The following is a 13,727-nucleotide window of genomic DNA, read 5'->3' as shown; positions in this document are numbered from 1 at the left end:
TCACTGGATCTTGGCAACGACCGTGTGCAATACCCATTTTATAGATGGTGAAATGAGACCCAACAAAGGCAACTGACTTGTCTAAAATAACGGAGCCACTGGGTGGCCATCGGGAGAGGAGGGTGTGGCCTTCCATCGACCCATCTTGCAACAAACCCCCTGCAGACCGCTGATCTGCGCTGGGCACTAGTAACAGCACAAGGGAGATGCAAATAAATTAACTGGTATTTCCCCTTGAGTTGCTGCCGCCTTGCTTTTCCCACGCACCATCCTGCGTTTCTCCCCCTTCCTCCTTATTTGAGCTGCCTATTATTTCAGTAACTCACTCCATGCTCAGTTGGAAAGTTTGAAACCGGGAAAGTCATAATTTGTGATTCATTTCCTATGTCTGCTTACCTTCGTAGAGCTCCTCGTGCTGTGCTTCCTTTATATATTGTTTTTTTTTCCCCACCACACCATGTGCTAACATGAGACTATTAAGTGATATAATCTCATGCTTCTGACTTACACAGTTTCCCATCCATTGGCGTGTCAGGAAGAACTACAGCAGAGTGGAACCCAGGTCCTAGAGGTCTTTATTGATAATGAAGACATCAAATGGCAGCTAATGCAAGGAGGTGAATCTAGAAAAATATTGCCAACGAATAGGATAAAACATTGATTGTTTTATATTAGGGAAAGTTCATCTAAATAAGGAAAACCTAATAGCAATACAAAAAGAGACTAAATATGCAAAGAAGCAATTGATCAATGGACTAATGACTCATAAAAAATACTAAAAGCCTGTAGTCTAGTAGTCAATAAAATAGATATTAAAATAATAATCCTCACCCGTCAAATTAGTAAAAATTAAATATGTATTATATGTATATATGATGAAACAGGCATATTTTAAACACCGCTGGTAGAGGTATAGTATAAATATCTGTAAATTAATTGGGACTATGTATCACGAGCTTCAAAATAGTTAATATTCTTGCACTTAGTTATTTCAGTTTTAGGAATCTGCTTGAAGGAAAGAATCAGAAATTTCATCAAATCGGAAGCAGAGATGGTCAACCCAACATTATTTATAGTAGTGGGAAATTAGAAATTAGATAAATAACAATAATCAAAATGTACATAAATGATATAGTTATGGGTTATATCATAATAATACAAAGAATATCTGTCAAATGACATGAAGAAATGTCCAGTTGTCAAATGTCCAAATTCATTCACCTAAAATCTTGGAAGTATTCATGCAGTGGGAACAGTGAAGTAAGAAGGGAACTTCATGCCTGGGAGGGTCTATGAGGCAGGTAGGGAGCCCTGGGCTGAGGGCCAGATGCCCTGGATGCTGCCACTTATTAGTCACGTGGCCTTGGCAAAGTCACTGGATTGCTCAGAGCTCCCAGTTCCTCCCGGTGCCCTCTGCTGCCTCAGCAGGAGAATTGTGATGTATGTCTGTTAACACTGTCTTGCGTTGAGGAAGCTGGCTGCCATTAGCACAGGATCCAGGCACGAGAGGGAGAAAATTATTAGTGAGATGGGTAATAGACTGAAAGTATTTTATAAACTAAATTGCAGTATATATAAGAGAATATTTTAACTGATGCCAAATTTTCATTCCTTTCCACTTATTGAATGTTCATCCCCACAGCTGTCATCATTATCTTAAACACAATCCCAATCGTCTAATTGTGGGATTCTCTCCACAAATGGCCCTGAGTCCTTGGATTGCTCCTACCCACACCAGCTCCCAAAGATGACTACAGCCTTACCCAGATCCATGCCGGGTGGCGCCTTGGTGAAGATCACCAGCCTTGGGGTCAGGACACCTGGTTCACATCCCAGTTTTGTCACATACCAGTTGCAAATCCTTAGCCAAGGTGCTTAATCGCTATAAAGCCACAGTTCCCTCAACTATAAAATGGGGACAGCAACCTGTCCCTCACTGGGGCTGCGGAAGGAGTAAATGAAATAATCCAGTTAAAGGATCGGGCTAGTGCAGCACCTGCAACAGACCAACAATAAATGGTGGGTTTTATTATTTCTATCGTTATTACTATTATTTATTAGTACCATTTGATATTTTATTAGTATTACTAAGAATAATTTTATTAAAGTCCTAGGAAGCTTTCAGCTTCTGTTATAGAACAATGCTCGTGCCCTCCCCAGCACTCTCAGCATAGACTTAGGAAGGGGGCAGAGGCACCCTCCAGAGCCCAGGACAAAGTCAGCGGAGCAAAAAGCATAAGTGACATCACAGAGCATGGCGGAAAACTTTTCTGGATGTCCAGACTGCTTGTGGATAGATGCCTCCAAGCTGTGAGTCCCTACTCTGATGTAGATTTTGAGTCGAAGTACAAATTGAGAATGTGGTTAGCATTTGAAAATACTATGTGGAGAGACTGGGAGGGGTAGCGTGTCGGGGAAAACAGAAAACGCTGGGGGAGGCGTGCCTGGAGAGGAAGAAATCTGATGTGGTTTGTAAAACATGCAGAAGTGATGAAATTTTGAGGTCGTGTAACCAAAGAGTGGAGGGGGACAAGGGGTGAGGGATAGGCCACCAACGAGTCACAGCAGATGGAAAACTGTGTCTCATATGTGCCCTGCTAGACGGGTCGTGGTGTCAGCGAACTAGCAGGCGAGGGGCACAGCCTTCAGTTTCTGCGTCCTGGGTTTCTGCCGGAAAGCCAGTCCCCCGCCTTCCCCTTCTTGTCATTTTATGCCACTTCACCTTATCTGTACACCTACTTGGTACTTCTCTCAGTACGCTGATGGCCATGTGATCATCACCCTTTCTTACTGTTGACTGCTAGAGACCCATTCCATTTTGTAAATATGTTCCCTTTCCTTATTTTTCAAATTGTAAGCAATGAGATAAAGGGAGATAAGTCTGAGCTTTGCAGTTAAAGGAGCTTTCAGACCTCAGCCCTGCCACTTCCTCTTTCTGTGTCCTTGGGGAAGCCCTTTAATTCCTCTAAGCCTCCATTTCTGTATCTGTAACATAAAAATAAATATGCTACATCCCACCCCACTGCTGTGAGAATTCATGGAAAAAAATATTTGTTGAGAAACTAGTATTAGTAGGTGGTTACTAAATACCTTCTTCCCCTTCCGTGGAGAAATGTTTAAATGCAAATACTGAGTTTTATACATTTGCAGTCTTTAAAAGCAAATATTGTTCTTGTGGTATTATGAATATCGTGTTAAATATGCCTGTAAGTGTTTTGATGATTAAAAACATTTAACAGTCACAACCAGGTCAAGTGCTAAAGATATAATGATAAATAAGACAAAGTTCTTGCCAGCTGGAGCTTTCATTCCGGTTGGGAAAGACGGCGCATAATTAACATGTATATTAATGATGCATAGGCAAATATTTTTATAGAAAAATAAGATAGTCGTATGTACTTAGTCTGCATCACTTTTAAAAGGAGTTTTTTCCTATTGATTGATTGATGATCTTAGCTGGTGATGAGGGCACGTGAATGAAATCCCAGACTCCAAGGTATCAGGTCCTAAACAGATTAGAGTGAGGTAGATTTTGAGCCGAGAGGGATCACGTGTTGATGTCTAAGAAAACGCATTCTACACATTGTGACACCTCTGAAAATGAAGTCAGCTGGCTTTCCTAGGCCAGCAAATTGCTGGTGACCCTAGAGAAATGCGGGAGGCCACAATTTAATTGCACAAGCTTTAAGAGACCTGCAGTTCTTTATCCCATTAATTCAACCTGCAGCTTTGTTCTCCTGTCCTTTTGAATATGCATTTCTCATTGATTTCAATGGGAGTTACAGACACACAGAAAGGGAAGAATTGAGCCAATTATCTGTTCAAAGCAGAGCATCATTTAAAGTACAGTTTTAAAGTGTTTGCAGGCACATGAGTGAGTCAGCTTCTTCTCACTCGTTTGTCCAGAAGGCTTTCCAGTTTGAATGGACCATTTTAAAGGGCAGTCTTCTTTTCTAAAATCTGTGTCATACTCATGCACCAGTAGTTTGATTGTGACTGCTAGGAGGCAACGACCTCACATTTTAATCTCAATTTTACTGCTGAATTGTTTCAGATTTCAGCTATAGCCTAATTATAATTACCAACCCCAAATAGCATTATAAATTCCTAGAATGCCTATTGGGCTCTGACCAGTGTTCCACACAGCAAGTTAAGTAGACAAAGCCGCAGTTCTCAGAGCCCTTTTTTTTTTTTTTTAAATAGTCTCGGTCCGTCAGTCATGCACCAGCATAGTGTAAAGAGGAAAATGGTTGTAAATGTAACATTTAAAGCAACTGAACTTGGGAAGACAGTGAACACAGTATTGTGGTTTCAGCTGTCCCTCACCTTACGGACAGTGTGTTATCACACTTGGCTACGTGGTAAATTTCTGTAAAGCAAATCTATTTTTCTACTGATTCCCATTCCATGATTCCATGCATATTAGAATCCATGAGGCCTTATTTGAAAACTTCTATGCAGGGAGAGATCCAGATGGCGTAGACTGTCAGACACCCTGCTCCCGAGCTGCTCTGTGTCTTTGAGGGACCTCTCGATGCTGGACAAGTTGTAGCCCTGGTAGCTCAGGGTATTCTTTTTGCTGGGAGCTCTTTCTCTGATGCAAAGGAAGTTATTTCTGTCACACTTTGAGATACCCTGACTTTTCCTTTTGTCTTGGTATTTAAAATGCTTTGTAGGACCAGGCTCAAGATTAGTCTCCATCAGTAAGTAGGTCTCTAGGTGTGGCACACAGATGGAGTCCAAAGTTTTCACTTTTGCAACACAAATGAAGAGCAGGCCATTTACAGCAGGCCGATCCTGCCGTTCACCCCATACGTGATGGCGCTACAAATGCTGTCTTCTTACAACATGGTAAAGGGAATACTGTAAGAGCTTTAGGATGAGTTCTAATTCTGCCTTCAAGTTTAATAGCTAAATCTGAGGCCTCGAGCCACCTCTGGAATTCTAAATTACTTCCTCTGTAAGGCGGTACCGTAATTTCTACCTTCTAGAGACATCATGCGGACCAGATATGATAAAGTCTGCAAAACACGTGCTCAGTATGTGGTGGTTTTCTGTTTGTCGTTGATTTTGTTTTGTTTTCAATGAGAAGGGTTATTTAGATGTATTTTAGACCTTCCATGGAATAAAAAGTCCATACGCGATTAATATTTTAAAGAAAAAAACCGCTTGTCTTTTCTCAAATGCCATTTTATAAAGAACAAAGACCTTGTGAAATAGCTCAGCAGATAGTTATGGTAACTGCGCTTTGTTCATAATAATGCTTGAATGGACATTTTCTGCAGGGCTTGATTATTAATAGTTCGGGTCAGCCCAGTGCTTATGTAACTGGTGTTCTCCATGTAAACAAGTAACGACAAAATAAGTGGAGGCAACAAAAATCGCTGCTGCTGTAATTATTACAAACAAGTATTCTTCGGTTGATCGACTTTCTTATGTGCGATCCTATTTCTAATAATTGATAATAGTAAATAACAGGTCCCATAGATAAAGAATACTGTCATTTAAAAGTCATTTTTAAAATGTTTCTTGCCTTGCGATAAAATAAAGAATCCGAGGTTTAAGGGATATGTGTCCTAGCTCAAAGAAGTCTCTTTTCTAGTGTCTTCTCCTTGCCTTGTAAGTAGTTATTTGGATCAACGAGTAATGTTAGCTACATTCCTTGTAGAATATAGGGTTAAGAAATTCTCAGGAAAAGTTTAAATAATTTTAAGGCCAACTATTTCAGTAAATTTTAGGGAAAAAAATTAGAGTTTTAAAAATTAGCCAATGAATATTTCCCCAGAAGTATAGTGGGGTTAGGAATTTGAAAATCCTCTCCAATTTGAGCTGATAAAACAACAATATACAAGAAAACCACTAGAAGTTGAATTATGTAGTTCTGGCTTCAAGTGCTGATGAAGATCAAGAAAGAAAGTTTAGGGACGTCCGTGGTAATCAGAAGAACTCGCTGGGTGAGTTAGATCTTAGGCTGGGTCTTGAGAGAAAGACGAACAAAATCTAGATAGAGGAAGCATGCTTCTAAGTGTTTCATGCCTCTGATCGTCACTAGGAAGCAGTGAATTCTTTCACATTGTGAATGTATTAAATATTGCCAGGTAATTAGCAAACATGAGACCTTTACCGTAAATGGTTAAAATGAATGGCCCTTGCTCAGCCATAACACTTCACAGAAATGACCCCGTGGGAAGAGGAGACTGTCCCACCCAAGCCCGCCTTTCCAGCTGGCATTGAGCATCGCCCTGAGTTTTTGAATCTGATCCTCAAAAGATGAGGGGTCAACAGATTGTGTGTATGCAAATGAGATGTTCGACTTCTACTTAGAAGCACAAGTAAATAGTAAACCAGAAAACCTGAAAGTTAGCTAAATTGGAAAGCTGGCTGAAATGCTAAATAGAACATACTTGATAAAAAATGATGGGTTCGTTCAGCCTGGAGGATGCGCAGCAGAATGGAGAATGTCATCTAAGACAGCTCTCCTCATTATGATCTCAGTTCAGAGTTCTCCAGTGATAGGTACAGAAGGCATATTGGAAGCTTTCCACATGTCTAATTATTTCCTGCTAAGTATATTATCAAAAAGTTCAAACGTTTAAGAATCACAGTGAATTTTATCTGTGTTTCTTTAGATAAAATGATGACGAAGGAATTAGAGTTCTGTGGGATAGATAGGTAAAGATCTTTAGATGCTATGTAAAATGAAATGTACAGTTGCCTTAAGAGTCTGCTCACTTGCTCGTTTTCTGCCAGTTTTCTCTTTTCATCTGATTCCAATCTCATCCTTCCTAACTCATCTCAAAACCTAGACCCATTAACAGCCATTTCTATCACGCTATGTCCCATCACTCCACGCCCATGTTATATTAGATCTATGGGGGCCCTGTTCATTCTGTAGATCTTTCATATTCCATGTGGTCATTTTTCAAACATACCCACAAATTTGATACTCCTCCCTTCAAAAGTGGGGCCTGATTCGCCTCCCCTTGAACGTAGGCAAGACTTAGCGACTCGCTTCTAACAAATAGAACCAAGCAGAAGTTACAACGTACAACTGCAGATGCTGGGTTGTGAAAGGCTCTTCAGCTTCTCCTCATTCTCTCTGTTGGATCACTTGCTCTGGCAAAAGCCAGGTGCTGGTACATGAGGACTCTCATTACGGAGAGGTTTGTATGGTGAGGAAGGAGGCCTCCCACCAACGGCCATGTGGGTGAACTTTGAAGTGTGTCCCCAAGTCCCAGACAAGCCTTCAGAGGACTGTAGCCATGGCCAACATCTCAGTTGCAACCTCGCGAAAGCCCCTGAGCCAGAACCACACGGAACAACCCACACAGTATGGAATCGTCACATCTGGACATGCGTGAAGGTGAAAGTAAAAACAAAAACTGTTCAAAATCATGACCTTAGAACTTCTGTTTTGCATTAAACTCAATTTTGTATAGTTTTACTACATACTAAATTTTCCAGGAATAGAACCACTATATAAGTTGATAGACAATCAAACTTCTTTTCTTTCCTTTTTGCTTAGAACCTTTCTAGAGTTGTTCAAAACCACCTCAGTGGCAACAGTGCCCCCATATATTGAGTCTCTGATAAGACACCTTATTAACCTGCATTTATACCTGAAAGATTCTTGGTGATTCTACAAATAGGTGAAAGTATCTGACTACTTCTGACACAGCTATATACAAGCATTACATATTGAAATAACACTTTAAGTTATTTTCTATTTAGTCTGCATTTTAGAGCACTATATTGCTTTAGTGAAAATTATTTGTGTAAATATGTTATATATTTTGTGAATTTTTTTCAGATAATAAGGAGCATTGTAAAATATGTTTTAAATGGGGTCTCATAACGTTGAGTGCCACTGTTCTCGATCATTGCAGATGTATTGAGAAGCGGTGTGGCAGAGTGACAGATCCAAATTCAGATCCTGGTTCTGCCATTTGCTGTGATTTAGTAACTTTTTACCTGTTTGAGGATTAAGTTTTGTCATCTGTAAGACAAAGTAATAACAGCTACCTTGCAGATTTTTGGAAGAGTTAGAGTTAATGTTTTAAAGTGTTCGGCATAGTGCCTGGCCCATTATGAGTGTGTAATAATGACGCATGTCATGGTAAGTCATAGAACAGCTTTTGATTCATTCTGTAATGGGCAAATCAGTGTGCTTATTCTTCCCAGGTGTGCTAGGTCAGATGCCAGCTTGATTCTGAAACTTAATAACAGTTCTGCTTAAAAATAACAAGAGAAATTCGATGAGATATAAGGTATCATTTACCTTAAGAGTAAAGAAATATAGTTTCAGTCAGTGGTGAACTTGAAAGTAGCACATTAAAATTATTAGCAAGCCAAAGGATCTCCAATTTTTAAAATACAGAATGGCATTTCCAGCTGTATTTCTGATGCAGAGTGTAACTGTCACCCATGCCATACAAAAGGTTATACGAAAGCTGCAATAAAGACAATGACTTGGGGATCTGTACTTCTCCCATGGTCCCCGTGGACCCACCCCCCACATCCCTCCTCTCCATGAGAAGACGATGATTTTTGGCTGTAAATGTCGGGAGTTGGTGTGTTTGGCGCATGTTGTCTTCTGCTCTCTCCCCGGTGCTCATGGTGGACGGGACCTTGTGCTGACTCTAGCTGACATGTGGAGTTGTGTTCTGGCCTCATCTCAGTCATCTTTGCTGCTACTCCTGGAACTCAAGCTAGCCAAAGCCACAGTTATCACAGGCCCCTGCAAAGAAATGCCAAAAGCCACGTTTGGGGCAAGAGGGAGTAACATTAAAACTGTAATTCCGGGATACTCAACTCGCACCTGCTGAGGAGTAATCTGGTTGTTTATCTCTGTCACAGCTACCCAGAGTCTGAGGGCACAAGAACCCAGCTAGCCTGCTCCAGCGTGCGATTCATTTGCTAGGAAACCCTAAGGAGAATTCTCAGAAGGGCAGAGCAGCCCCAAATTTTCTGAAATTTAAGCTTTCCTTTAAAGTGACCTCACGTTATTAACCAAAATCTGTATTCATTTCCATTGTGTTTTTTAGAAAAATAACATCTTCATGACCTTAGATGGAAACATTGATAAAAGAGGGAGCTCTTCCAGTCAGTATCCATAAAAGGAAATTACAAAACCCATCACTTTATGGATATTGGTACTAAAATTGCACCCAAAAAGAAAAGTTTTAAGAGAAAAATGAAGATGTTAAAAATTATCAAAATATCAGTACTTCTTTCTGTAACTGATGCATTTATAAAAGATATTTAAATATAAATGATCTGCAAACCCAAATGAGAAGTTAAGAAGAGCACAGTAACAGAAATGGTTATTGAAACCATCTGAAATTTCCTCTAGTTCCATAATATCAAATGATGATGTGACAGTCTAAAGTTGCTCACAGAATGAGACAGCATTAGAGAAATTTCAATAGACATTTTTGTAGTTTCACAAAAGGAGGTCCATGAAGACTAGAAGATAGTTTAGATAATGCAATTATTTAATCAAGAATGTCAAATACCAGCCATCACAGCCACCTGCTTTTTAAATAAAGGAAGCCAGGAACTAAAGGGGGTGATTTAAAAAGAGGCAGCGGAAGAATAAGAGACAAAAAGAAGAGGAAAAATAATTACATATAGTCTAAAGGAGATGGGTATAGATTGAAGCTATGCAGTATTTTTTTGTCTCAGAAGTTTACATACGAACTAATATGTATTAAAAGATAAAAAAGAAAACTATAAGTTACAACTTTTTTTAAAAGGAGGTAAGAGGCTCGACTTACATCTTTTAATTTAAGGCTCTTACGTTCTTTTCTACGTCCTACTTCTGTGTTTCTAGGTTTTACTGTATTACAGTTTGATAATACATCTCATTTTCCTTTAGCTACAGCTATTTTTTTATTGTTCAGGTTTGATTCTTAAGGGGATTTCTCAGGTGTTGAGAACATCAAGTAGTAGGTTCCACATAAATGCACCTAGTATCAATACCAGAAGAAATATAATGTGAATGAACTTCACTTTTATACAGTAGTTGATATTCTAAAAAGTGGCCTCAGTATAAAATATTGGTGAGTCTTCCCGTTGGGAAATGGAATGATCCTAAATTTAATAACATTTTTATAACTGTATATTTTCAAATATTGTTAAATGGAAAAGATTCACTGAATATGGTGGGTGATTCAGGGTTAACCAAAAATTCCTGCGTTTTAAACCTAAGAGTAAAAATGTTTTTTCAGCACTCATGGGCTTTCCTGCCACATTGACTTTGAGTCACCTCGTAGCAAGGAGAAGGTTTTGCTCAGCTGATCAAGGCTGCTGTCGGCCTCATTACCCAGGGCTGTGTAGATGGTGCTGGACCCAGGACCTGTAACTTCTCTGAACCCAGTCCCCCCACATTCACCGAATATTTTGTTATTAAGGTTTACTCAAAGTGAAAAAATTCTGTGGCTATACATAAGCTGTTCAGCATTGCCTGAGTTTGGAAACATATTTTTATTTTTATTTATTTACTTTATCATTAGTTTCAAGTATTATAAAACGATCCCCCTAATCGCTCTTTCTCTCCTCTGGCTCTCCACCTAGCCACGATGTTAATGCTAACTGCATTCTCTCTGCCGTGAGTCCCATCCCTGTTACAGATACCTATAGTGTGTCAATTTGAATTTGTATGTTTTACCAAAGAGAACACAATAAAGAGTGGTTTGTCTATAATTGTTGAGCTAAAACTTAACATAGAATTTTCCGAAGATAAATAGCCCATCAAAATTATGTATACTTAATAAGATAACATGATCTTTTTCCATATATAAATGAATAATCAGGGTAATATTCCTTCTCAAAAGTCATTGAGGATTATCTCTAGCAAAAAATACCCTTTTCATGCTCACATATGTGGTAGTATAAGAACCAGTTTTAAAATTTAAAAACTAATAAGTATATAAGAAATAAGGCAAGCTATTTCATATAAAGAATAACATATAGAGAGGAAAGAGTTGTGAGTAAAGAGAATAAATTAAATTTATTTCTACAGAAACAAAGGTCAAATGAAGTAAAAGTAGTTTCGAATTTTTAGCACAAGGAAAATACAACCCATGTGTAGTAAGTAGGCACATGGGGTTATTTTCTTCCTGTTCTTAAGGTATTAGTGCTTCTTTACCCCAGAGTAAAGGGAGAATATGAATCATTTTCATGATTTTTGAATCACAAAAAGCTTTCTGATATTTTGTTAAGATCATTCTGTATGTACTTACACTATATTTTTGACCAAAGCCTTTACTTAAAGATTGAAATGTTTGTAAAGAGGGTGAAGTGGCTCTAATGAAGTGGTCCCATAATTTAAATTACGATATCAACATCTTCATGTAACCCAGTAATTAATATGTGTATAGTATATCCACTGCAGACACATTCTATATACTATATACACATACACATGTATATAGTACGTAATGGTTCGAAAATTAGAATAACATTCAAAAGTGTTTGAATATTTGCTAAAAATGTTGTAATTACTATTGTTTTCAATAACTTCTTTTGTATTTTCTTAATAATACAAAAATTTAAAAATAAAACAATAGAAGACAACATGGGAATTCCCGGTATGGCAAGCAGGAAGGCCTTTCCGAGAGGCACATAGGAGTCATGTGACACGGGAATCATAAAGATGATCTGTGGCTTGAACGACGTCCCAAAGCAAAAGTTCGATGCTAGGAGAAAAAACTAAAACAAAGTAAAGAGACAGATAGCAAAATTAGAGAAATATTTACAGTACACTATATCGCTGTTGAATTTTTTTTTTTTTATCTATGACTTTTCACAGTGAAACAAACTTGTAAATGTATTTGACAACATTTCATTGACTTGTCGAAAGAATCAATCCACAGTGTAGGTGCTAGAAACATTTTTAGTGCTGTTTTCATGCTATCTTTTTTTAATCTAAATTCTGCAATAAATGTTTCTTGTGCTTCAGCATCCTCTCTAAGCTCAAACTGTACTCTCAAAGCCTTGGGGGTGAGAAGTGGCATCAAAACCTTGGGGACGAGAAGTGATTCAGGAGGGACCGAGTCATTTAAAAGCCAATTAGTCAGCCCTAGAATAATTCTAACCTTCGTGGTGGTTTCCAATGGAGAAAATGAAATAAATTATTCTCCACTAGTCTGCTCCATGAACAGTTTGGGAGACTGAATTGTTCTTCTCCCATTTGTTAAAGCAGAGAATTTCTCAGATTCCGTCCAGCTCCGAAATTCTCCGGTTCTAAGAATATCCTCATTATTATCATTATATCTCATTTTGTTTAAAGAATGTTAAATCAGTAGTTTCTTATATCTATCTTTGTGAGAAAGAGTAAAGAAAACTGGATTTAGTTTCTTCATGATTAATGCATTTGTCAAATTCTTTCCCAATAGCAAATTAATTTATTATGTTTTTTCATGAATGCACATTAAAGCTGTGCGAAGTATTGTGGTATAAAACTTAGCAGTCCTTTTTCATAAATTAGAGCTAACTGATTTAATGTTAATGAAAGGAACTATATTCAAATACAAATTTTAATAACATGGGTGGAAAGAAAATCTTAGACTTCATAAGCTTTTTCCTTACATAAAATTCATGTAACTTGAACAGAAAGTCATTAAAATGTAATTTTTCTATAGTGAAGCCCGTATTAATTGCCTTGTATGAAACACTGAAGAGTTCCTTAATAAGTGTCAGATCCTGTGTGTTCCAAGAAGGAGAATTCTCTATTGGTTTGTTAATTATCTCAAATCAAGTGCCCCAAATTCAGTTTTTGAGGATCACTGTCATGCCTTTTTTTTTGTTTGTTTAAATATTCTCATCAAAACCAGAAGAAAAGTCTTTATTTAAATAAGGAGGTATTTTGCTTGTATTCGTGTTGATTATACAAAGAGAACCAGTAAATTTTAATAGAATATTTTGCAACTCGTTGGTTGTTAGTACTCAAGTCTCATACTCCCTGCTTAGATGTATGCGTGTCCGTGTTTACGTGTGCAGAAAGTATCTTTGTTAGTCAGACGAGATTCTGAGAATGACTTTAGAAATGTATTCTTTCAGCACGATTCTCTCATTCTTTTAAGATGATCTAAGTTCACTTCAATGGGATTGTGAAAAACAGTCATTTGCAAACTCATTGAATCCATGTGTTCTTTAACATAACTATCTGCAAACCCCATTTTGTAGAAGACTTACCCTGAAGAACAGCAAAGAATCAAAATCAGTCTTTTCTTTTGCTTTTTGCATTTTAATTGCATTTGTGCTTGGTTTTCACTCAGCTCAACAAGGAAAATTTCAACTTTTTATGTTGACTAATAAACATAAGTGATAGTAGCTAATTGTGCTCATATTTTCAAGGAGGAAAACTATGGAAAATAAGTTTGATTATATATATTTCATACTGGGATTTAGGATTTTTTTGTATAAGAAAAGTACCTGGTGATTTAATATTAATGTTTGCAGTGTTGACTAAATGTAAAAGGTAGTGCTAGATTAGATTTAGTGCTCTCTTAATTCTAAAGGCTAATCATTTAAATTGAGGAGAAACCTAAAGTATAAATCTTTGACATATTCCATCTTATTTTCATGTCATACTAAAAGTCATAAAAAATCAATAAAACAATGAAATTAAAACTGAAATACATCCAAAATCTTTTTGGCTGATCATCTAAGAACCAGAGACTTGCCAAGGACGAAGGAGCCCATGCTCGAGTAGGTCGGGGAGA

At 37.8% G+C, this 13,727-nt stretch overlaps 1 protein-coding gene across 3 annotated transcripts in view; it reads left to right on the top strand.

Annotated features, from left to right (window-relative positions):
* ATRNL1 (attractin like 1) overlaps positions 1–13,727 on the top strand; it is a 572,934-nt gene that overhangs the window by 537,760 nt on the left and 21,447 nt on the right. Inside the window, exon 22 of one of the 3 annotated variants that reach the window (XM_023530112.1) lies at positions 1,643–1,695. The exons of the other annotated variants lie outside the window; for them this stretch is intronic. Within the exon in view, the coding sequence (XP_023385880.1) occupies positions 1,643–1,680 (38 nt within the window). The 3' untranslated portion in view covers positions 1,681–1,695. Of the gene's footprint in view, positions 1–1,642; positions 1,696–13,727 lie in introns of those variants that run through there. 3 annotated transcript variants of the gene reach the window in all.

This window comes from Pteropus vampyrus, unplaced genomic scaffold (genome assembly GCF_000151845.1).
Source record: "Pteropus vampyrus isolate Shadow unplaced genomic scaffold, Pvam_2.0 Scaffold46, whole genome shotgun sequence".
NCBI classification, from domain to species: Eukaryota; Metazoa; Chordata; class Mammalia; order Chiroptera; family Pteropodidae; genus Pteropus; species Pteropus vampyrus.
This window is presented reverse-complemented; position numbering and strand designations above follow the sequence as displayed.